This window comes from Catharus ustulatus, chromosome 6 (assembly GCF_009819885.2).
Source record: "Catharus ustulatus isolate bCatUst1 chromosome 6, bCatUst1.pri.v2, whole genome shotgun sequence".
In the NCBI taxonomy this organism is placed as follows: Eukaryota; Metazoa; Chordata; class Aves; order Passeriformes; family Turdidae; genus Catharus; species Catharus ustulatus.
The window spans coordinates 33530429-33553519 of record NC_046226.1 but is presented as its reverse complement, the minus strand read 5'-3'; the positions used below and the strand labels follow the sequence as shown (position 1 = coordinate 33553519).

At 38.7% G+C, this 23091-nt stretch overlaps 2 protein-coding genes across 2 annotated transcripts in view; one reads left to right on the top strand and one right to left on the bottom strand.

Moving 5' to 3' along the window:
* The first annotated feature begins 168 nt into the window (after nucleotides 1-168).
* Nucleotides 169-9975, top strand: ATP6V1D (ATPase H+ transporting V1 subunit D). Its single transcript, XM_033062409.1, has 9 exons — nucleotides 169-379; nucleotides 2755-2872; nucleotides 3960-4039; nucleotides 5345-5412; nucleotides 6097-6141; nucleotides 6584-6687; nucleotides 7065-7131; nucleotides 8396-8474; nucleotides 9101-9975. Exons 1-9 carry the CDS (start codon nucleotides 339-341, stop codon nucleotides 9240-9242), a joined length of 744 nt encoding a protein of 247 aa, XP_032918300.1. The 5' UTR covers nucleotides 169-338; the 3' UTR covers nucleotides 9243-9975.
* An 875-nt stretch (nucleotides 9976-10850) lies between these two features.
* The window catches only part of PALS1 (protein associated with LIN7 1, MAGUK family member), a 56243-nt gene continuing 44002 nt past the window's right edge, over nucleotides 10851-23091 (bottom strand). The window contains exons 7-14 of the mRNA XM_033062408.2: nucleotides 22133-22210; nucleotides 21151-21334; nucleotides 20037-20108; nucleotides 19494-19565; nucleotides 18630-18797; nucleotides 17720-17922; nucleotides 15633-15743; nucleotides 10851-13913 (exon numbers count right to left, since the gene is read on the bottom strand). Of these exons, the coding sequence (XP_032918299.1) occupies nucleotides 13737-13913; nucleotides 15633-15743; nucleotides 17720-17922; nucleotides 18630-18797; nucleotides 19494-19565; nucleotides 20037-20108; nucleotides 21151-21334; nucleotides 22133-22210 (1065 nt within the window). The 3' untranslated portion in view covers nucleotides 10851-13736. The remainder of the gene's footprint in view (nucleotides 13914-15632; nucleotides 15744-17719; nucleotides 17923-18629; nucleotides 18798-19493; nucleotides 19566-20036; nucleotides 20109-21150; nucleotides 21335-22132; nucleotides 22211-23091) is intronic.

Here is a 23091-nt window from a genome sequence, read left to right as displayed (position 1 = left end):
GCCGCGCTCCCCTCGAGCGCCCCCTGGCGGCGGGCGGCCAGAGCCGCGGGCTCAGCCAATCGCATCTCCTCCTGACGCTCCCGGGGGACACGTGACCACAAGCGGCTCGCGCGGCGCCGCGCGGGCGTCCGGCTTCTGTCCCCTGCGCGCGGGCACCGCCTCGCGCGGGGGCGGGACCGAGTCACGTGACGGCGGCGGCGACTGCGGCGAGAGCGGGGCCCGTGTTCCGCCGGTGAGAGGGGTGACAGCCTGAGCCGGCCCCGCCGGTGACAGCGGTGACAGCCTGAGCCGGCCCCGCCGGTGACAGCAGTGACAGCCGGGCCGGCCCCGCCGCAGCCATGTCGGCCAAGGACCGCATCGAGATCTTCCCCTCGCGGATGTGAGTGTCCGCCGGGACGGGTCGGGATGGCGCCCAGCGGGGAGCGCGGGGGCTCCGTGCCGTGGCCGGGGCGGCGGGAGCGGCGGCTCTCGGCGCGCCCAGGGCTCCTCCTCGGGGCTCGGCGCTGGGGCTGGTTCCGCCGGCTGTGCGCGCTGCGCCGCCGAGCGGGGCTGCCCCGGCGCTGTGGAGATGGAGCAGCTCAGGGCCGCTAGTCCTACTGAGATTCTGCTTCCAGGCTCCACACCAGCGCTGTCAGTCCTCGGAGGGCCGGCGCAGGGCCCGGCACCGAGATGCCGGGCGCGGTATTTAAAAATCACGTGATTACGCAAACCTTACTTTAAAAAAACAGTTTGTAGCACGTATGTGTAGGAAGAATGGACAAATGGAACCACAGCTTCCCTTAAGTTTGCAACAGACGGTACTGCTGTACGAGAGGCTGGCCATAGAATATTGAAAAATAAGGAAGTTAAGTGCTGCCAGTGTAGTGGACAGTCAGGTAATTTTCCAGATCCAGACAGCAGACTGTTCGTCATGAAATCAGATGTCTCCTGAGAAGGCTTAGAAAGCTGCCAAAATTGGAACAAACATAAACAATTGGATAAAATTGCTGGTTTAATAATGTTGTTCAGTGTCGCTTCAGACAGACAGACTTTATGGTGAAAGGCTGTTTCAAATCTTCTTGCATAAAAGTGGGTTGATGCCTGCACATAATCATTATAATAAAAAAGGATGCCTTGCAGGACAGAAAACCTCAAACATAAGTTAATAATTATTCACTCTGTAGGAGCTCAGGATATATAAAGTAACAGTTTATATGGAAAGATTAATACATTACATGGTAAAGGTTCTGTTTTGAAATTTAGTTTATAAATAAACTATTGCATACCAGAAATGAATTATTGCACACACTAAGTCATCTGGTCTCACTCCTGCTCTTTGGTAGTGCTTTTTTCATTCAGTTTAGGTGTCCAAGGAGGGGGCACTTCAATCACTTTTGAAAGGTCACTGGTTTTGTGAGGTGATGTGTCACTGTGGCATGAGGGTGGTCATGTAAAAATGCTTAATATTTACAAGCCCGGTTTCAAACCAGGTGATAGACAATAAGATGGTTGGTGTTCCCAAAGGAGTATAAGTTAGAGTGGCAAAATAAAGATGACCTGTGTCTGCAACAATTAATTTTGTTAACTGGCAGAAGAGGATTTCACAAGGTTTACTTTTTATGTTGGTTTGGGGGCTTTTTTGTTGTTATGAAGTGGCTTGCTGGTATGAGCCTCTTCTGTGCTGGATATCTTCAATTCCAGAAGCTGCTCAGTTTCCTTGAGAGTAAACAAGACTTTGTTTATTGCACTCTCAGAGCAAGTGAGATCTTGCTTGAACTAGAAGGGCAGCCAGTCTCTGGCAGGTGGTGAACAGAGTGAACAGGTTAGTTCAAGGTGATGACAGACACCTTGTTAGGAAAGTGAAGTTGCCTTTTTACTCTCTGATTTATTTTTTTAATCATAAACTTTCATAAAGCATTCATGGTTTTCAGTTACATGTATTTGGTAGATGCTAATGGAGCTATTTTCATCACATGCTAGTAGATGTGGCCAGTAATGGATTCCACTGTGTAGATAGAATCTTAATTGTACTTACTTTTTCCAAGGTCAGAGAGGAAATGTGTAAGAACTTGACTTGAGCAGTATCCTTTGTGCACAATAGGCTGCATGTAGAAAGCAGTACAGTTCCTAATTTCATATAAGAAGCCTGTTAAGTGTGCTACTGGAAGTAAAGGTGAAAGCTACAGCTAACTCACTAATATCCCTTTTAAATTGTTGCTGCCTTTGATTGTCATTAATAGCTTACAAATCTCCTGTGCAGCATATGAAGCTAAGGAAAACCAGAATGTACAACTGGTGAATCTTCTTGCTCTGTAAAATCAGAATATGGCATCAGCAGTCCTGACCACATGAAGAAATTGCTGTGTTGTCTGATTTTGAGAAGATGACATGGCAGTAAAAGAACTTAAAAGCAATACCAGTGTCACAGTGACAGTGGGTATTTGGAGTAGTTTGATTTCTGGTACTTCTAAGTCACGAAGAAGAATGAAAACTCCTATTTCCTATTATGGAAGCACTGGAAGATGTCAATTTTCCATGAGCTTTGACTTCACAGATAATAACCTTGTAGTTCTCATTAATGATGGAGATAAATTCTGTTGATTTTGAATGGGAATCTAAAATTCTGTCCTGAAGTGGCCATCTTGTTTTACTGCAATGTTGTTTCTTGGTTGCTTTGTAATTTCAGTCATATACATGTCAGAAAACTTCACAGAGTTTTTTCCTAATCCCTTCAGATGATGCAGGATGTTTTTTTTTTATTCTTCTGCTTACCAGGGCTCAGACCATCATGAAGGCTCGTTTGAAAGGAGCCCAAACAGGTCGTAACCTCTTAAAGAAAAAATCTGATGCTTTGACGCTTCGATTCAGGCAGATCCTTAAGAAAATTATTGAGGTAGGTAAATTAGAATTTTCCTTTGTTGGGCTCACTTTACTTGAAATCTGTCTGTTGTGCATTCCTGTTCTGCTAACTTCATTAAATAGGCTAGAACATAGGACAGCTCTGGTTAACCTGTTTTTTGTAAGTGAAACTACTGAGAACACATGAGCAGAATTATGGTTTTTTGGCTGCAATGATACAGAAACTTGGAAGAGTTAATATTTTTCACCTCTTTCCAGTCTTAGCCTCTGCTTTCTTTTGCGTCCCAAGTTCCCTATCATCTCTTCTGTATTACAGGGAATTTGCTCTGATGCTGCCAAATACTTTAGGATTGGTGTTAACATGTTCTGTAGCCCCATTTTTGTTGCTTTATCTGGCTTGAGGGGATACTGCACATCTATAATGTTTCCTGCATGACTAAGTACACTAGCAAGCAGAAGTTTTGTCCAGATGGAACTTGTTCCTTTATGAAGAAACAGTGTCCTGCTTCTTCCTTTGTAACATGGATGACAAACCCAAGGTAGAGCCTACTGTTCTGCCACATCAGATGGGTTTAGTTGTGCTGTTTAAGCTGCAGCTGCTGCAGTGTGTCCATGGTTAGCAGTGGTCCTTTGTTGCCAGGCTGTAGACAAACTCTCATCACTGTCATTGCTTCCTGCTGGTGTTTCTCAGTAGCATGGTTTTTAGCTACAAGGGCTATGAATCTGTAAAAACTGGGAAAAAAGAGTGGAAGGAGAGTACAGCTTCACAAAACTGTGTACATTTGTATATTGAAAAACAACTTCAGCTGTCCACAGTACTCCATACAATGTGAAAGAAGAGTATTTTTCTACTGAGCCACTTTGTTGTTGTGATTTAACCCCCATGTAATAGAATTTCATTATTAAGGCATCTCTTTTGCCTTTTCTATGAGTTCTACGATGTGAAACAGCTGAAATTTTTCTTTGGTTTTTTTTGCCCATCACCTGAGAATTACAATTTCCAGTTTGAGAGTAAGCTATGCATATAGGACTTTCAGTTTCTTCTCTTTATGATGCTGGTTATTTATCCTGGAAAAGGAGTAACAATGTGCCTTGTATTTGCTGCCTCTTTTTTTTAACAGACTAAGATGCTGATGGGTGAGGTGATGAGAGAAGCTGCCTTTTCACTTGCTGAGGCAAAGTTTACAGCAGGAGATTTCAGGTGAGGATTGTTGGGCTTCCATGATGATGTCCTACCTATGGGTCAACAAATTATTATTTTCTCTTTTGGAAAAAAATGTAGATTCTTAAAGGCACCTAAAGAAATATGACAGTGGACAGGATGAACTGAATTCCGTTATGTAAAGGGAGACATCACTTGCATGATGAAAACATATACTCCACTGGAAGCTAAACAAAATAGAAAGATTAAGAGAATTTTGTTTTTGTGCTTGGTTTGAGAAGGTGCTGCTTTTTGCAGCTTGAAATCAAAAATGTAGGGAAGCAAGACTTTATATCAGAGTATTGAACAATTTGTTAATTTGGTCTTGTGAATTTGAGGGACAGATGTAATGTGTGCTCTTTTCTGCCAGTAAGTCACACAGTGATTTTACCAGTTGTTCTTATCTCCTGCCTTACTGACCTTTGTCTCACTAGGGCTAGAGGGGGCTGTATACAAGAGGAGAAACAAATCCTTTTCCTTGAGCAGGATACTTTAATTGTATTTTAATAAATTACAGTTCTGTCTAGGGTGTTTGTGTAATTCACCAGATGTGCATGGGGAAGTGTTTAATCTTCAGCTGGTGGTACTACCAGCTAATGGGCAAGAGCCAAGTGATCAGACATAGTAGCAATCTGTGTGCTGCTGAAGAAAAGTCTTTTTGCCCTTTCATTTGGATATAGGGCTCTTTCCTGTCCTAACTAGTCACTGTGTTTAGCTATAAACAAGTCAGATTCCGCCCTGTAAGTAAACTGGACTTTAGCAGAGGAGTTAGCTGTAGTGACCTGTTCTTGGAAGACCTTAAGTTAGTTTGGAATGCTTCAAGATGAATTGTTGGTACAAGTGCAAGTTTGTTAATACAGTAGTTAGTGGATAAATAAATTCATTAATGGTCTGAAAGTACAAATACTTAGAAATTAAAATGAACAAAATGTTGTGGCCTTGGTTTGCATGTAAAGCCTTGAAATTGCTTCACTTTCATTGTGAAAGAAATATTACAAGTTGATTAGACTCAATGTTATTAAAATAACTGGGTAGTTTTTCAGCTGTGCTTTGTAAACTTGTTCTAAGACATTTTTAAAGTTATATTTCATAGACTGCATCTTTTCCAAACTTTGCTGGAAACCTGTTTCTTTCAAAGCTTCTATGTTAGCTTTGAAGACTTTGCAATGAATTGCATAGAGAACTGAGCTGACAACACTTTCCAGGGCCTTCAGCTATTTTAAAACTGATTCATCTTGTGTACAATGATGAGTTAACGAATCACTTCAACTTTCCTGATTAAGGTCTGTATTTTCTTCTTTACAGTACCACTGTCATCCAAAATGTGAACAAAGCACAAGTCAAGATCAGAGCTAAAAAAGACAATGTAGCAGGTGACTCCTTTCCAGGCCACCAGTACTTCAACTCATAAGGGAACTGTGGGAGGAGACTTGGAAGTAGGCAGGAATGTATCCAAACACTGTCTTCTTTTTTTCTTACTTACCTAATTGTAGGAACAATAATTGTTCCTTGTAATTTGTTGTTTTTTTCACATACAGCTTATGATTTTTGTATTTGGTACTTATGTCTCATAAAATAAAATGAATGTGTGAATTGCAGTCCAGTTTCTGAATCTTTGGACAAAGCGTAACTTTCATAGAGCTTTACTGGAAAACAGATCAGGAGTAAAGCCCCAAAGTTAAATAAATTTCAAGCAATTGTCTATCCACAATTGTCTATGAAGAAAACCAGACAGATAAATCAGGATTGAATGATTAAAATATTGCTTAAGCAAAGGGAACATATTACTAAACAGATATATAATAAAACTGAATAAATCAGAATACTTCCCTGAATTTTCCATGGGTCTTGATCTCTGCAAACTCAACACAATTCTGAAGTTCCATATTGTATGTCAGAATCACCATGACTTAATAATTCCAAGCTATGTAGGAATATTTTGTAAACAAAACTTCTGACATTACATAATTAGAAGCAAATGGGGTAAAAGTGAGCTGTACTTAATAGATCTGTAACCCTTTATGTCTCTTACATGCATTTTTGTTCACTCTTGTTAGGTGTGACCTTGCCAGTTTTTGAGCATTACCAGGAAGGAGGGGACAGTAAGTACAACCCAAGTGTTTTCTGTCTTCATGTACTAATGGCTATTCCATGCTTATACAGAAACATTGACATGTCTTAATGTCAATGTACATCATGTCTTAAAGTCAGTTTACATCATAGCATAGGGGTACTTACTTCCTTTGATGCTTTGCCCTGGTCCTGTGTCATGGGGGGATTATTAGGGACTCTAATAGATTCTGCTTTCCTGAATCAGTGAGTGTTTCAGGTGAGGAGACGACTTGTCTCATATTTCCAGATTTTGAGACTTCTAAGTCTTATTAGAGCCATGCACAACATAAACCACTATAGAGACAATTTGTTAATGGGCAAAGGCTTTAGCTTCTCACTTGAGCTCTTTATATCCCTGTAGTGTGTAAAGGATTAATTTTTATCTAGTAAGGAAACACTATAATAGCAATAGCAACAATTTTCCTTTTTCAGGCTATGAGCTGACTGGCTTGGCCAGAGGTGGAGAACAGCTGGCTAAACTAAAGAGGAACTATGCCAAAGCTGTGGAGCTGCTTGTGGAACTGGCCTCATTACAGGTTGGTGGGAGTTAAAAAAGAACAGCATCATTGGTTTCTACCTTTTCTAAAATGAAAGTATAATCTTGTATCCTAATCTAGTCCCAGTGCTGCACAAAGTTGCAAATCTTTTTAGCCATATTACTGCTTCTTAGAAATCCTTATTCTTTAATGCTAAGAAGAAAGTACTTTGGAGAGTTGGTATTTGTAACCACTATGTGCAGTATTCAGCGTGCTAGTGACATTAATAGAAAACATTCTGCTTCTATCAAGGACATAGTTTGTAAAGCTACATTATAGACTTGGCTTTCTAAGTACTATTTGGCTTTGTGTACAGAATTGATGGAACTGTTGAGTTTGTCTTGTTATATATTAATTATTTAATCCCATTCCATCAGACATCCTTTATTACTTTGGATGAAGCCATTAAAATAACAAACAGACGTGTGAATGCAATTGAACATGGTGAGTATTTTCCATTTGGGATACATAAAATTTTTCTGTCTCCATGCAAGATGAGGAGCAGGGTCAAGGAAGCCACTTTTTCTTGTTAGAACTTCTCACCAGTTCGAGAATGCTTTCTAGAAAGCATTACAATTAAGCATATTGGAAGAAGGAAGAAATTAAAAGCCCAGTGGAATGGACTGGAGGACACAGAATAGGCAATGAATAGGCAAACATGAAAAAGTAATCAGGAAGTTGTATTAAGAACCTACAGGACAAAAGTTTTACAAACATTCTGCAGTCCCTGCTAGTGACTTTGACTTAACTGGTGAAGCCTGTTGACTAGAAGCAAATTACACAAAGTTTCTATGTATTAAGATGTTCCAATAGCTAGCAGAAACTTCAAATAACTAAAATATATTTAACTTCAAATCACTCTGATAAACTTTAAAATTGTAATGGTGGTACCCAGTGAAGAGGCTGGTGACTTCTTGGTTTTGGATGGAACAGTCCTTATGTCAATACCATGGTATTTTTCTTTGATCTGAATTCTTTATTCTTCATATTCTTGTCTGTGGATTTTCTTGCCATTTCTTAAGTACTACTACAATCCCTATATGTACTGTGATTCCTTTTGCTGCAGTGTCCAGAGTTCTCTGATTGTTTCAAGTTGCCAAATTTTGATGTCCTGGATTTAATCATCATTTTTGCATGTACACAATAACGTATTTCAGTCCATGTTTCCAAATCATCCTTTTCAGCAATTTTTCATGGACTGGTTTCTTTGAACATACAGGCCTTAACTACAGCTTATCACTGAGAATTCGACCTAGAAATTCTGCAGCCTTCCAAATAATCTTGGTGATGATGATAACAGGTTTCTTCTTTCAACAAATGATTCTGACACAGAGCTTGTGCAGTTTGGTGTTAAAGCTGTGTTTAGTGTGTTAGCTTTTTGCTTGTGATTTTGTTGTATTTGAATATCTGTTTTCATGGTGGCCTTTTTAAACAGAGATAATTCTAAATAAAGATGCTATACTGAACAGAAGTTTCTGAAACAAAATGATGGAAGAACATACGTTTAATTCAAATTCTGCCTGCTTCTCAGGACTTTATGTTTTGTGTACTTGTCACTGGGAAATAGTATGATCTTCCATGAAAGATGTAAGTTTCCCCTAGCAAAAATAATTACTAGATTGACTTCAAACAACATCTGTGCACTACATTAGGCAACTTCCTGGTTAATACAACAGCAGTCCCAACTTCTTATTCATATATTTTTTAGTGATTATTCCCAGGATTGAGCGTACTCTTTCTTATATCGTCACAGAACTGGATGAACGAGAACGAGAGGAATTCTACAGGTAAAGGACTAGTTCAAAAGACTAAACTTTTGAAGACTAGACTAGGTCTCTTCTTAAAATAGACCATTCTTCAGAAGGGAGTTAGGGAAACTATTCACCAAATCTGGCAGCAAACATTGTTAAACATGAACTCATTCTTACTGCACATTGAGTTTCCAGAGCTGGGCACTCACCAATTAGTTGTCTGAAAGTTATAAATTAATTCCTTCCATTAAGTTGTATATAGCTGTCATTGTTCTTCCAGAGGGAATGATGTGATACAGTACCCTGAGGTACTCTGCTTTAAGGACATCTTTGCCAATAAAGTATTCTGGGCTACCTGAAACAAAAATGTCAAGCCTGAAATGAAAGAGAAATTAACTTGATTAAATACAAGCAGAATAGTATAATGCAGTGTTAAGGGTCAAGAATATATAATTTATAGTTTGGTTTCAGTTGCAGCAGCTAGCATTAAAAACCTTTTATTTTTGCCATTTTGCCAAATTTGATATTTGATACAGAATTTTTTTTCCCGTGGAACTTTTCCAGGTAGCTTTAACAAATCTAAGTTGTATGGCATAGCTACTAACCTGTTGTAGTATGAAGACATATTTGCTTCACAGATAAAGCTGCATTTCTCTTCACAGGCTTAAAAAGATCCAGGAAAAGAAAAAAGTCTTGAAAGAAAAGTCTGATCAAGAGCGGGAGCTGCGGAGAGCTGCTGGTGAGGAAAGTGAGCCAGCCAACCTCTTAGCAGAAGAGAAGGATGAAGACCTTCTCTTCGAGTAACCCTGCACGGTTGCTGTATATGGAGCAGGGGACCCAAAATACAGAATGTCCAATTGCAATATAATTCAAGACATGTTGCCTCCAAGATACTTATGTGGCTTCTCATTTGGTGTCCAGGTCTTGAGTTGAATGGATTATGGATTTCTCCAGGGAGATTAGAAATCTGGGAACTTGACTACAGCATAGGAGGAAAGGCAGAAATGGGTCAGATGTTTTACTATCAGGAAAGCTTTCTATTCCATGTTCAGCCTGTTTCTTCTCTTAGGAGGAATGACTGTTGATTGGTTTTTTTTTGAAGGATGGCTCTGGATTTGCCTAATCAGATTCATCTAATTGCTCCCCTTCCTAGTACAAGCAGAGAAAAATGTTACTTAGGGAGGAAGATGCATGTGATGTTCTTTGCTGCTGAATTAGTAATGTCCAGGTTGCTTATACAAGCACAGCTTATTGTGCACAGCTGAAGTCAAATGCCTGTAAAGGAAACTCTAGTTTTCTAACCTGGTCATGAAATCCAGAGTCTTCTGTGGTATATTTTTGTTGCACGATTGTTACCATTGGCCTAAAATATCTTCCGTTTTAATTAGAGGTTCTGCCAACTTGTGTACTGTCTGTGCTAGAAACAAGTGTAAATTTTAACTGCTATAATACCTGGTGTCTGGCTCGAGTTGCTAAAAGACAAGTCTTAAAAGCTTGTTGTGTTGATTTCAAAATAAAACCTCTGCTTCACCCTTTACCTCTGACCTGGAAACCACACTGAGCACATCTCTTACAGCCTGTGCCAACATTTACTTTCATCTTTACTACTTAAATAAGTAACTATGGAGAAGTGGCTCCCTCCTGCCACACGCACATAGAAACAACCATCTGTCTACATGTTGCTGCAAATCTCATTGCTTCAGTAGGCTGGCAAACAAAGCAGGGTTGCATGTACAGCAGTCCATCCTTCTGCAATTCTCTTGTCCAAGGCTGATGAGTGGAGTCCAGGTGAGTGGATTATCAGCAGGCTGTCACTAAACCCTGCTCAGTTTGAAGAGCTGTTTTTCCTAAAGACAGAAGCACAGAATCATTTAGGTTGTAAAAGATCTCTAGATAGAGTCCAAGCTTTGACCAATCACCACCTTGTCAGTCAACAGCACTAAGTGCCATGTCGAGTCATTCCTTGAACACACTGGTTGTGTTCTTTTTCTTGAAGATGCTGGTTTGCAATCAGCAAACTGAACACATGCCCCAGAACTAATGCTAGTTCATGGTTTCTACTACTACAAGTCTAGCCTATTCAAGGTAAGCATCTTGTTTTAAACATGATCCAGATGTAGGGAAACTGCAAGAAATAAATTTCTATTAACACCTTTAAAAAATCATTTTAGAATTGTATGCATAATAAGGCTGCTGACAGCACAGCTGAATAGTAAGTCCACAGTCTGTTGTAAGATAAAATCCAGCTTGAAAGAGACACCAGAGCTCTGCAGACCTGTTGTTGCCTCTCCCACAGGATGGATGGTGTCAGAAGGTGCATAGAACATGTTCTAGGGCACAGATGGGTCACAGCATGTTTCACACATTCAGCAAAATGGCAGAAAGAAGACTCCCAAGATCCACTACAAGAAGTAAAATTGTACAGTGATTTATTTTAAATCTAGAAATATTTTACATTTTTACATTAGTGTGCAGTTCATGATGTCTCAAAATACAGAGTGCAGATATACGTATAAAAGTACAACGTGGGGCTAACCGCAGGTCTCAGTGAAGTTACCTTAATTAAGGCGTGGAACACCCATCTAATATTTTAAAGTTGCATTTAATTACATTCAAAAATTATTTTATACAATTAAACTAACATTTTAAATTAAATCTGGACTGGTAAAAATGCAGATACTCTCATTTCAGTCTGATACAGCTCACTACAAAGCCTGGGATAAGGTTGAAGAGTTTTACCAGTGAATTTTCTTTTGTATGTATTTTCTTTTATCCTCGAGGGAACCAGCACACATTCTTCATTAAACAAGACCGAATAATTTCTTACACAAGGTAGTTTCAGGTCCAAGCTGGCAGCAGGTGGACAGCCAGGTAGGTATTCCAGTGCTGCTCAAGCTCTTCCTTTCAGCTGGAGACAAAGCTAACACTGGTTTAAAAGCTATCATAGCACCTGTGTATGGATGTCAGCAAGTTCTGTGTGCCTTGGGAATTAAGAGTAGAGCTGAACTTCAAGCAATATGCTTTAAGTCTACATTCAAAAGCTCATTTGTATAAAAACAGATTCTGTACACCATTTCAGAAAAACTGGGGAGACAAACATGAATGAAATAACATAGCATGATTTGCTGAGATTGATGCTGCCTATGAACACTGAATACCTAAGGGGGTTAAGCAACTACCTTGAGCTGATTGTGACTGGCAGAATTTGGACAGCACCTACACAGCTGAGCTAGGTTAACCTTACTCAACATGTTTTACTGCTTTCCACCTTCTTGTCCAGAAACACTCAATACCCAAAAGCCTAATACATCTACAATCGTCTTTCTTTAAAAAGGGTAGAATCAGTACAGGTTTTCTAATATAACTGAACACTGCTGTTGACAAACTATGGATGAAACAGAGAAACATGCCTGCAATGTGAGGCAAAAAAGCCATAATTTTGAATATCCAGCCCTTAGGCCAACAGTAGCATGGTATTATTTCTAACACTGACTTGAACTAAGACATTCAAGTTTCCACCCCATTTTCTTTCTGAAGCATCATTACTTGTCCCCATTAATTGCTTAATTGCTTTTCAGCCCTAAATATTATTAAACCAGCAAATAATTTTGCTTTCTAGCAAGACAGGAATGCATTCTATACTTCAATTGTTCAATACAAAAATGTACTGATTATTAGTTCAGTACCTAGGACAGTTATCTGACAATTTCTTTATATCTGCTCTATACTTCGAGCTCTTTAACTATGGGTGTGAATTTGTTCTACTAACATTTAAAGAAAGAATATATGCAAGACAGAATGGAAAATGGTAACTATTTTTTTATCCTTCAACATTAGACAGGACTGAACTACACATTGACATAACTCCAGTGTTTTACCTGTAGGAACAAAGAAACGCTATGGCTAAAAGAGATATTCACAGTTAAGGTTCTTTGTGCTACCCAAACCAGCCAAGATACTACTATTAATTTAGTGTCAGCAACAACAGCCCTACTGTAGATGCACAGCCACAGTAGTTAAACCTTCACAGCCAGAATCATTTGAGGATGCAGAGACTTAAAAAGACCTTACCTTTTGTTCCCTGGTTTCAAGTTTTTTGTTTTAACCATTAAAAATATTCCCCTTTCTTGTGACTTTTCTCTCAGTCAGTTACCAGTGTTTTACACATATTTTCACTGCAGTACTGAGCAAATGCAGGACAATACATTGGCTAGTGAATTACAATACTCATAACACAGTAGCTACATTCAGCTATTTTAATTCCAGTTAGTTGTCCATTAGTCCAACAGCCACAACATGAACCATTTGCAGAGATTAAAAAACCCCACTGTCTTCCAATGTTCAGCACATCAGTCTGTATTAGTCAGTATTCTGTTATAAAACATGAGAATTTTAGTTGACTTTCAAGCAGCATGTCTTATAACTATATATTTTCACAAAAATATAACCTCTGCCTTTCTATCTCTACAGGTCTGTGAAAAACAGTGGCTCCAATCAGTCAGTATGTTTTAAAGAAAATACCATAAAAATATCACATCTAAAAGTTCAATATAATAGTCATCTTTGTTTGGACCTAAAATTACTGTGCAGTCAAATCTGATTTTAAAAGTTTGACTAAAAAGACACAAGGATTGAAATATTTACATTATACACATTTTTCAATTACAGTGCTATTAGAAAGTGGAATGTTTGAGAAATAAAATATTAACTCAAGCCTCACAGGGCAGCTCCAGACCAGAGGAGCATCTTCATTCTGTGTATTTTTTGAACAGGAGAGGTTTATCATTGACATTTTTCACATGTAGATTATTTCTTTGCCCAATGATCTGTAGAATTATGCTCCTGAACTAGCTTCATGTCCCACAAAGTCATTAAGTTAAGTGTTAAATAACATTCATATTTATAACTATGTGACAGCATGGACTATATATATATATATATGTACACACACACAAACACACTTAAAATCCTTGTCTCCTAAGGGTGATTCTAAGTTAAAAAAAGGTGGATTTATGTATAAAAGTAGTTGCTAGGAAAAAAAAAATCTCTGAAGCTTTAGAATTTAGTACTGATATGGTTTCCATTTCTAGACCACAGAGAAAGAAAACCTGGACAATCTTTAAATCAGTTAAATTGGCTCACAAGCTGATCAGCGTATTTTCAGTAATACGCAATTTCACTGGCAAAGGATGCTGCCACTGAAGTCTAGAGCTCACATGCATTTATACTAGAACTGGGCAGACCATTCTGCTTGGAAAGGTAACTAGATTGAAGTCCATTTGTCCCTTGGAACTGCTCTCATCGTAGCCAGGTGGAGGGCACCCACTGGGGTTCTGTGTCGAGCTTATTTATTAACCGAAGTAACTCTTGATACGCCTTATCAAGATCAGAATTCACAATTGCTGTATCAAAGTAGTGGCCATTGTTCTGTTCCATCTCTCTTGTCTTCTCTATGATTTCTCTCAGCTCTTCTGGCTGCAATTAGAAACAGAGAGTTAGTGTAGGTATGTAAGCCTCTCCCCCACAGTAACAGTAGGGAAAGGGAACAACTCAATTTTTTACACAAATGCTCATGGTGTTGCTATTGGCTGTTGAAAACTTTACAGGAACACTCAACTATGATCCATATTTGAAAGCTAAGGGCATTTGAGACAATCCTGACTGGCTGGCCATGAGCGGCAAAGAGTAAATAACTGCCCAGGCTAAAGGAAAAGAGGAAGATCTGCTCATTGCATAACACTGATTTCACTGAAGGAGACTGGAGATGGCAGAGATGGTGTAAGACGAAGTCCAAACCGTGCAGAACAAAGCAGCATTCCACTGGCACTACCAACACCTAACTGCCAAAGGAGAAGGCTGTCACTGGGGACAATTGTTCAATACACAGCAGTGAGAGCCACACACAGCAAGAGTTACACATTTAAGCTGACCCAATCACCACAACATGAGGTGAGTAACTGCAGAAATATGGAAAACACCATTTGGGAGCTAAAAGGGAATATGTCAAAAGCAAGAATATTGCAGTGTAGATAAACAATACAAAGGCAGAAGTAGAAATGTTTTGATTTCAGAATTTTTCTTACACTTAGATACTTCTGTTTATTTTTCTCAACTTATTTTTGTATTAAAAAAATAATCAGGTATAATTTTTGAGTTAATCTAGGGAGGATATTTCAAAAGGAACTTCAGGCCTTCAGGATTCTTTTCTTAGTCATTACACACTCATGATAAAATCAGACCAACGTTAGGGCATACATGCAAGAAAATACCCTTTTCTTCATCAGGGAACGGGTTTAACTTGGTGGCATGTACCCAGCTGAAAGACAACTCTAATACAATTAATCAGAAAGAAAACAGGCACAGTGCAGCACCAAGAAATGCATTCCTTTTTACCAGCAGCTGTGTCAGGAATAACTGTGAGTTATGCTGAGAAGACTGTTTTTCCTTAGTATGAACTGCATTATGCTCAGTTAGTACTTTGAAGATACTGTGGTGGGAAAGGGTGCCTGCCAATCACTACAGGGTAGATTTCAGTTTAAAAGCTGATGATGAACCTATTCCATTGCCTGAGCAATACGCACTTGGTATATCATAAGGAACTTTTCTGAGCGTTCAGATGTCCTGATTTTTAATCTTTGGCTTTCAAGTCCATTCTGCAGAACTAACTTCTGAGTAACTAGATCTCATAAGCTCAGATCTCGGACATGACTGGTTAAAAATGAAGAGTGATCCCACAGGACCAAGCATTAAAATAATTTTATCTGAAGAGTTTTGGATTTTCAAGTAAATACTTTTCCAAAGGCAGGAATGTTCTGAAATGAAAACCAGTAATCCTTTGCTCCATAGAATTACTCCCACTTTTACCTGAGGACAAAACTGGGTTTTCCACAGTTTTGTAATAAAGGGTCATGTTTTTGTGCCCAAATGCAGGGACCCCAACACAGAGACACTGTGCCCCAGGATTACTGAATAAGTAGTGCATTCCCTTGTCTAATGCTTCTCACATTTCTTTAGGCAAAAGCACCCTGAATTAACCATTTCTTAGCATGGTCTGCCTACCAGCCTGGAGCACAACTACATTGGTTCACTGCAGTGGTAACTGCCAGTACCACCACCATGCCCCCATCCCAAGGAAAGAGTATGTGCATTTGTTCACCAAACCCAGCATGGTTTCAGAAGTGCAAGACACTTTACCTTAGGATTTTTCCCTTCTTTGGCCAATAAAGCACGTAGTCGCTCTTGGGAAGGTGGCGCGACAAATATAATATATGGCTTCAAGTCAGAGTTACGTAGTGTTTTCAGGGACTGCAAAAATAGGTCTAAATATTTAACAGTTCCACCCAGGAAAAGGGCATTTATTGATGCACTATTCACATGCTATAATTGATGATATACACTCTTCAAACACAACTGCACAATATAGTAACAGAAATAGAATTACAGTAATTTCAAGATTACAAGCCGCACTGACTATAAGCCGCATCTCCAGGTGTCGGCAACATTTCATTCTTTGTCCATAAATTAGCCGCACCTGAGTATAAGCCGCTCTGTCATTCGCAGCAAGGACCCGTGTGCCACAAAGTTGCCAAGTAGTAACAGAATCGTAGGGTTTACTGGCTCGGCTCGGGCCGTGTGGGCTCAGCCCGCTCGGGGCTGCCGACGGGGCTGGATGGCCCAGCTCGGTAGGGCCGTTCGGGGCCGGCTGCCGCTGCGCTGGCTCACTTGCCCCAGCCCAGCACTGCCCTGCGGTGGCAGGCAGGGACGGAGCCTGCCGGCACGCACGGTGGCAGCGGGAGGAGGGGAAGGAGCCCCCCACCTCCCCCCCCGGGCGGCGGGGATTGCAGCACGGAGCCCCCTGCCTCTCCCCCCGCCGCGCTGCTGGCACGGAGCCCGCCTGCACCCGCCGCGCAACACAGTAACCAATTTGTAACAATCGTGAAATGCCGGGTTTTACTGGCAGGTGCTCGGCTCGGCACCTCGGCTGCACTTCCGGGGTTGGAAATTTCAGAAAATTTTTCACAGATTAGCCACTCCTGAGTGTAAGCCGCATTTCCAGGGTGGGAGCAAAATTTTAGTCAAAATGGTGTGGCTTATAATCATGAAATTACTGTAACTGTATTCAGAGTTCAGACACCATTTTCTACAAAATTTATATTCAACATTTTTCAGCTTCATGAAACTACTTTTAGTTAATTTTTAAAAAATATTTAAATATTTACTTTTGTTCCTTCATAACTGAAGGAACAGATCTTTTGGTAACCAAAAGCAATAAAAAGGTCAGCTACATGGAACTAAGTATCTTACAATGCTAAGGAAAAGTATCAGCTTTGAACACAGAGAAAAGTCTTTAAATACTAGAGTTTACTTGAAAAAATCACAGTTTAACCTTTTCTATTTTAAGGATTAAAATACAAGACATCAGATACACTTTACTGTATACGTCACATTTTGTTTTGTCAGGTTTGTCTTGGAATAAACAATTTGTCTCTGAGATAAATTTTTATAGCCACAGAATTAGAAAAATTTTTAGAGTTATAAATTTTCATCTCATGACACGATTTGCAATACCCATGAGCTACACTTGTAAAGTATCACATGGTCCCAGCTGGTGATGATTAACTGATGACTAATTATAGCTTCAATACTCCCAGATTTTACTGATGTGGCTGAGTTTTAGGGCTTCTTATGCAGTATCTACAACAGCAGCAGAACTCATACATACCATATATATAAAAAAACAGGCTGCATTCCAGGACTCAGTCTCTTACCATGTTTGACTAAACTTCCAAATTGAGGTATGCAAGCATAGTTTTTCTCTTCATAACCAAAAGGTCACAGCTAAATGGTTTTTCAATACTGTTGATGTGAGGTACTTCATTTCTGAACTGTATTTGGAAACTGCACAAACCTTCCTGAAATGCATTTCCAAGTATAATCACAATGTCTTCTCTATCTTCAAAAACCCCAGAGATCATGGAGTAATTGGAAGATGGAGAGACACAAATCTTATTTTAATTCATTTTTCAATTTAGATGGTTTCCAGATACTCAAAGCTGGTGAAAACTAAGGCCCCTGTCACCTGCAGCACAGATAAAGATGTGCATATTTTTTGTGCATACAAGGAACTGAACAGAGTCAACTGAGCATCACTGAAAGAAAACCTGGCATAAACATGAATATGGACCTTGAAAGCACACTCATTTTATAAACCAGATAGAGCTCTATAGATATTCACAGTAGCTTCTACAATTAAAAGATGACAGGCAAGAGCTTTGCCATACCTGGGTGTGAAGATTTAAAAGGCATATCTTGCCTGAGTTGATGACTTGCCGCACGGAGTCTATGCTCGTGCCGTAGAGGTTCTTCTCAAACTCTCCATATTCAATGAACTTCCCTGCAGCTATGTCACTCTCAAATGCCTGTCGGGAGATGAAATGATAATCCCTGCCTGCTGCTTCATTCTCTCTCCTATTCCGAGTAGTATCTACAAAAAAGAAATTGAGACTGTGATACACGTACAGAACTGAAGAAAAGAGTTTTCCTCCTAGCAGGCATATTGTTAATCATGCAAACACACCCTCCCCAACCCAATACAGGAAATATCCACGAAGTCTGTGTATTTTATTTTCTACAATAAATGTCCCTGGTCAGATTAAGTTGTCAAACTTAATTTAAAGGTCTCTCTTACATTACCTAGAGGAAAAAAAACCAGTAAACTACAAAAGGAATAGTTTTGACTGTAGTTGTGTTCTGAATGTGAAAACAGCTATTAGCTCTTTTTCAACAAATATATATTGCTAAGTTGTTTGCAAACATAATCTACGGTACATTAGACATTAAAAATATAATATTCTCTGAAATACAAGTGGTTTGGGAGTGCACTAAAGCCACTTCCACCTAAATTCAAATTTACACAGGACATTGGATTAAAATTTTTTTGCCCAATATAACAGTTTATTTTTAAACTGCTGTAACTCACTCCAATTTTATTCAAACTGATATAAATGCATGTCTTATAATGCCTCTAGAACACTGTGCGTGCAACACTGCATTTGCATTAACTTCTCGTTTTCCAAGAGCTCAATATATCCTGCCCCAAACCCCCAAGCTCCTAATTACTATTTCCAACACAACAGGATTTGTCTGCAGCCAAGGTTTAGAACAAGGAACCTTATCTGCTGTCACACTCACGGGGCACGGCGGAGGCAAAGCGATCCACTTCATTATTCATCAGTCTCTGCCGCAGCTCGTTCTGGCCGCAGTTCTGTGGGCCAATCAGAACAATGGGACGCTTCCTGTTTGCTGGCTGATGGTACAGTGACATCTCCTCGTAGGTCAAAATTTCCTCATTGTCATAATCTTGAGAGAACAATAAAACAGTCACAACACACTCTACTGCCAGTTCCATGTATTGCCTGTCATGCAGTATCAGATTTCAGACTGTTCCTGACTCTCTGCCCTAGCATCTGAGTCACCAAAGTAACAGAAACCCAAAGATCATCATGTGCCCAGTAAGATGAGAACTTTTTCTCTTCTTGGGAAAAAAATGTTTCCACTTATAACTCTTCATGGCATAAACCGAAGAAACAACTTCTTTACCAAAAAACAAGTTTCTAGTACAAGAGTAACACTTTATACCCAATGACAGCAACCATCATCCCAATCCCAAAGGACTTTTGTAAGAACATTGTATAAGTAGCCTATAAAATCTGTTAAGAAAGTTTCCATTTATGAAATTTAATTATGCAGAGTGAGATGATATTACAAAGCTGTAATAAATTGGTTAATCATTGTAAAACTATGAGTGTTTCTATGGCTGAAAAGCTATCTGTTTTTTCCCTAATCATCTGATTTTTATTAAAGACACTAAATGATCCTTCAAATCCTTTCACTTCTTTTACATCTTTCACTAAATGCTGCAACACAACATAATATTGCTCTTACACAGAACTTACTGCTAGCATTTCTAACATCATACCCTGAATTTCAACATTCTCTTCACAATCTTTTATAGTTGTTTATAATTACACACACTGTGCAAAAGTTGTTCCTTACCATCATTTTTATTTGCATTGTATAAAACCTTTTTCCGTTTCTTTTTGTTTTTCTTCGCGCACCAGAGTTTTCCTAACCAAAATAAAAATCATGACAATCAAACACCCATACAACAAAAATGTTCCTATTCCACCCATGTTTTGATTCTTTAAAGTGGAGAATTTATTCTGCAGTTTTGAGGTGGTGTATTATCCTTTTGTTGGTTACAATGCTTTGTATATTAAGCAAATGTCAAGGACTTCAACCAAGTCATGGCAGATAAATTCTTTATGAAAAAAGGGGCTTTCCAAATTCTCTACATCATTCCAATTACATCACTAGTAGTTGTGAAAAACCCATGTGATTTATTCAACAAAGTGTTAAATTCAGGCTTGTATTTACATGAAGAATTTCAAAGAATCATCCCACTTGTGTTACCCAAAAAAAACCCCACACCAGGAAATCTTTCTGCAACTCCACCGTGACAAGGTTCTGTGTAACACTATTTAACACTGCTACAAGAGATTTTTTTTTTTTTTTTAACTTGGGAAGCATATATCCCACCTGATTTTTCAGGCTCCTTGTCTTCTTCTATGGTTTGCTTCATTGCTTCTCTTTGTTGCTGAAAACTTTTTCCTTGATGCATTAAAAAAAGCACAAGAGTCATTAACATTTAGAAACCATTTCCCTGCTTTTTCATAATGACCTACTCATTTTACTCTTTCCTAAGCTTTTACATCTCTGAAGGTTCTAGTAGAATGTAACATACAAAATAAATTTTAAAAGAGAAACCAAAATTGCTGCAAAACCGATTTATTAATTCAGAAATCTATTAATGAAGAGAAACTTGCAGAGCATTTGTAGTATAGTAGACAGTTTTGCCTGGAAAAGTGAAAGTACTGGAAGGACTACATTTCCCCACTAAGATGATGTAATTTTCTAATTATTTTTGTATGTCAAATGTGTACTATTTATATTAAATATTTTGAACTTCAATTTAAAATAGATTAGCCTGTATTTAAATCAGTGTTTCTCTCAACTTGTTCAAGCATCATAAAGTTACAGAGTGATATTCTATGGAATTTCAAAAGTCTTTTGTTAACTGTTTAACAGAGCAATAGATTTTTAATGAACTAGGCTGCAATACATATGGCAATGCAAAAATTATGAACAGACTTCAGTGTCTAAAAATTCTGTTACTCCAATGTCCCCAACAGTGAAAAAGGAAGTCTGTCACAAGTTAATGAAGTCCTTTGTTAAGTGAAAACATGCTGAAAAGTGACCACAAATAGGGACTCTATCAAGTAGTTTATTTGAAAAAGATAGGAAACTTCAGAGCTGTGCCCATCTACAGAGAAAAGTGGGCTGCAGTCCCACATCTCCGCTGCAGCCAGTAGAGGGAACTCTGAATCTGCAGAGTCTCCACAGTGGAGGAATAAAGGAAGAGGAGAGTCACTCTTGAAAGTGGCAGAGAAAGCAGTAGCTTCACTCTTTGTTTAACTCAAGATATGGTGATGCCCAACAGTAGGCTCTGTTGCAAATGGTTCAAAGACACAGAGATATTTAAGGCAACAGATATTTAAGAGAACACAAGTCTTTGAAAACCTTAGTATTGCTCCTTTGTGGCTATGATAACCAACTTGATTGACTATCAAGCTTTTTCTAGAGCTTTATTTACCTGGGATAAGGCCTGCCAATGGCTGGTTATCTTCATCTCCATCCCTGTAAGCCTGCCACCAATTTGGATCTTCTTGACTGATCACATGGAGTATGTCTCCTTTTTGAAAAGACAGGCCTAACTCTCGGCAGGGGACGTAAGGATCATCAGAAGGATCGTAGTCAAAATGCGCTTTCACGTGTATCTGTAGGAGATCCAACGTTAAATGAAGAAAAACACCCCAGTGACTTCCTGTGATTGCATTAGAGATATGATATATAAAAACTCCAAGTTTTCATAAAATGGTAAGTTTATCTGGGGCATACTGGAGGTACTGAAATGGAAACATTAGGTTAGCAATGAAAAAGACACAGTTGTGCTAGGTTGGACAAAAAGACTTGAACTTAACATGCAATTTCCTCACCATTGGAGGAGACAATTCCTCCCTAGCTACTGATTTAAATTCTCTGCATTCAAAAATTACCAGAGATATTCTGATTGGTTAAAGTACCTAATAAATACACAGACTGAAACCCATTTGCTGGGCTTTAAGTGAAATTCCACTTGTAAAGTATTTTGTCACCAATCATTAATGTCTGGGCATTCTTTCTTCAAACTGTTAAAGCTATCATTTCCTCCCAAAGCATATTTGCAAGTTTTGACAATCCAAATTTTTTTAATACATACATACGCACACACACATATATATTTTTATATAGACACACACAAAACAAATTCAAAATAAGAAGCTCAGAACCACAGGAAGTTCTACTTTCACAATTTCTTTCAGAAACTGAGTTAAAATCATACTAAGAGTTTTGGTTTAATATCATTAATAATTTTCAACACTTAATTAAGGTGTTAGTCTGATAACAATTAAAATAAATTTAAATGACTACGTTTTGGGTTTGTTCGACAATGTAAAGGACCCGGAGAAGAACTTTTCACACACTACTGGTAGAACAAATTATGTTTTACTGAGCACAACTGTAGAGCTACTTACAACTGTCTCCTTTGCAGGGGGCGGTTTGCTCTGCTGACTGGGAATCAACACGAAGGTCAGAGTACCATGCATGTCAGCCTGAGGGGAAAAATAGACTCTTCATCTACAGTATCAAAATATGGCTTAAGGTTAAGAATTTTAATAAATAATACATTTTAGAAAATGCTTAAAAAATTTCCATTAGAAATTGTTCCTAACTGTACATCATCTGTCCCCTAGCTGGTTTAAAATATATAGTACAGATTCAGATGCAGTGATTCAGTAAGACTGGAAAGCTAAGTGTTGATACTCAGATTTTAAAAGCCTAGCTTTCTTGAATATAAACTATTTCTATTTGAAATGGAGCAGCTGCTGTTCTGTCAAGCAGAGACTTAAGAGAAATGGATAATATTCTATTGTTCTGTTCAAAAATACCAACAAATGTGTCTGCACTGGAATGAAAAAATATATTAAAAAAAGTAATTTTTCTAGAACTGTTTAAAATGGAACAGTACTTTCAAATCTAAACATTTCTACTATGCTTTTATGTTGTTAACATTAATAAAGAATACAAAGCAGTGTTTAAAAATCTAGCTAACATACTTGAATCTTGCCTAAGTAGTGCTCAATACCAACACTATAATCATCCTTGATAAGAAAGTAGAACATAATAAATGTCTTGTCCTTATCTTCTTTGTTTACATACTTCCATTTGCAGAATGTGTTTGCACACATAAAAAATATCTCGATAAAGAGCAAGTGACAAGGTCTACAGGTGTTTCACTTCCTATAAACCATTCTACCATAAGCGTAACGCAACAGTTTATCCTGTATACAACAAGAAAACGCACGTATCTCAGAAAATTCAGAGCTAAGGCTTAAATAGAGTAAATGTAACTTGAACATAACATGATGAAGCGGCAAGAAAGGAAAATCCATGATTTTCAGTCAGCATGCATAGTCCCATGAGGAATGCATAT

What these genes read in the sequence shown, in the direction of transcription:
- ATP6V1D (XM_033062409.1), top strand. Translation starts at nt 339, where the DNA reads ATGTCGGCCAAGGACCGCATCGAGATCTTCCCCTCGCGGAT. An exon ending in TTACCAGGAAGGAGGGGACA is followed by an intron (nt 6,142 to 6,583) that starts GTAAGTACAACC and finishes TTCCTTTTTCAG; the next exon opens with GCTATGAGCTGACTGGCTTG. An exon ending in GAACGAGAGGAATTCTACAG is followed by an intron (nt 8,475 to 9,100) that starts GTAAAGGACTAG and finishes TTCTCTTCACAG; the next exon opens with GCTTAAAAAGATCCAGGAAA.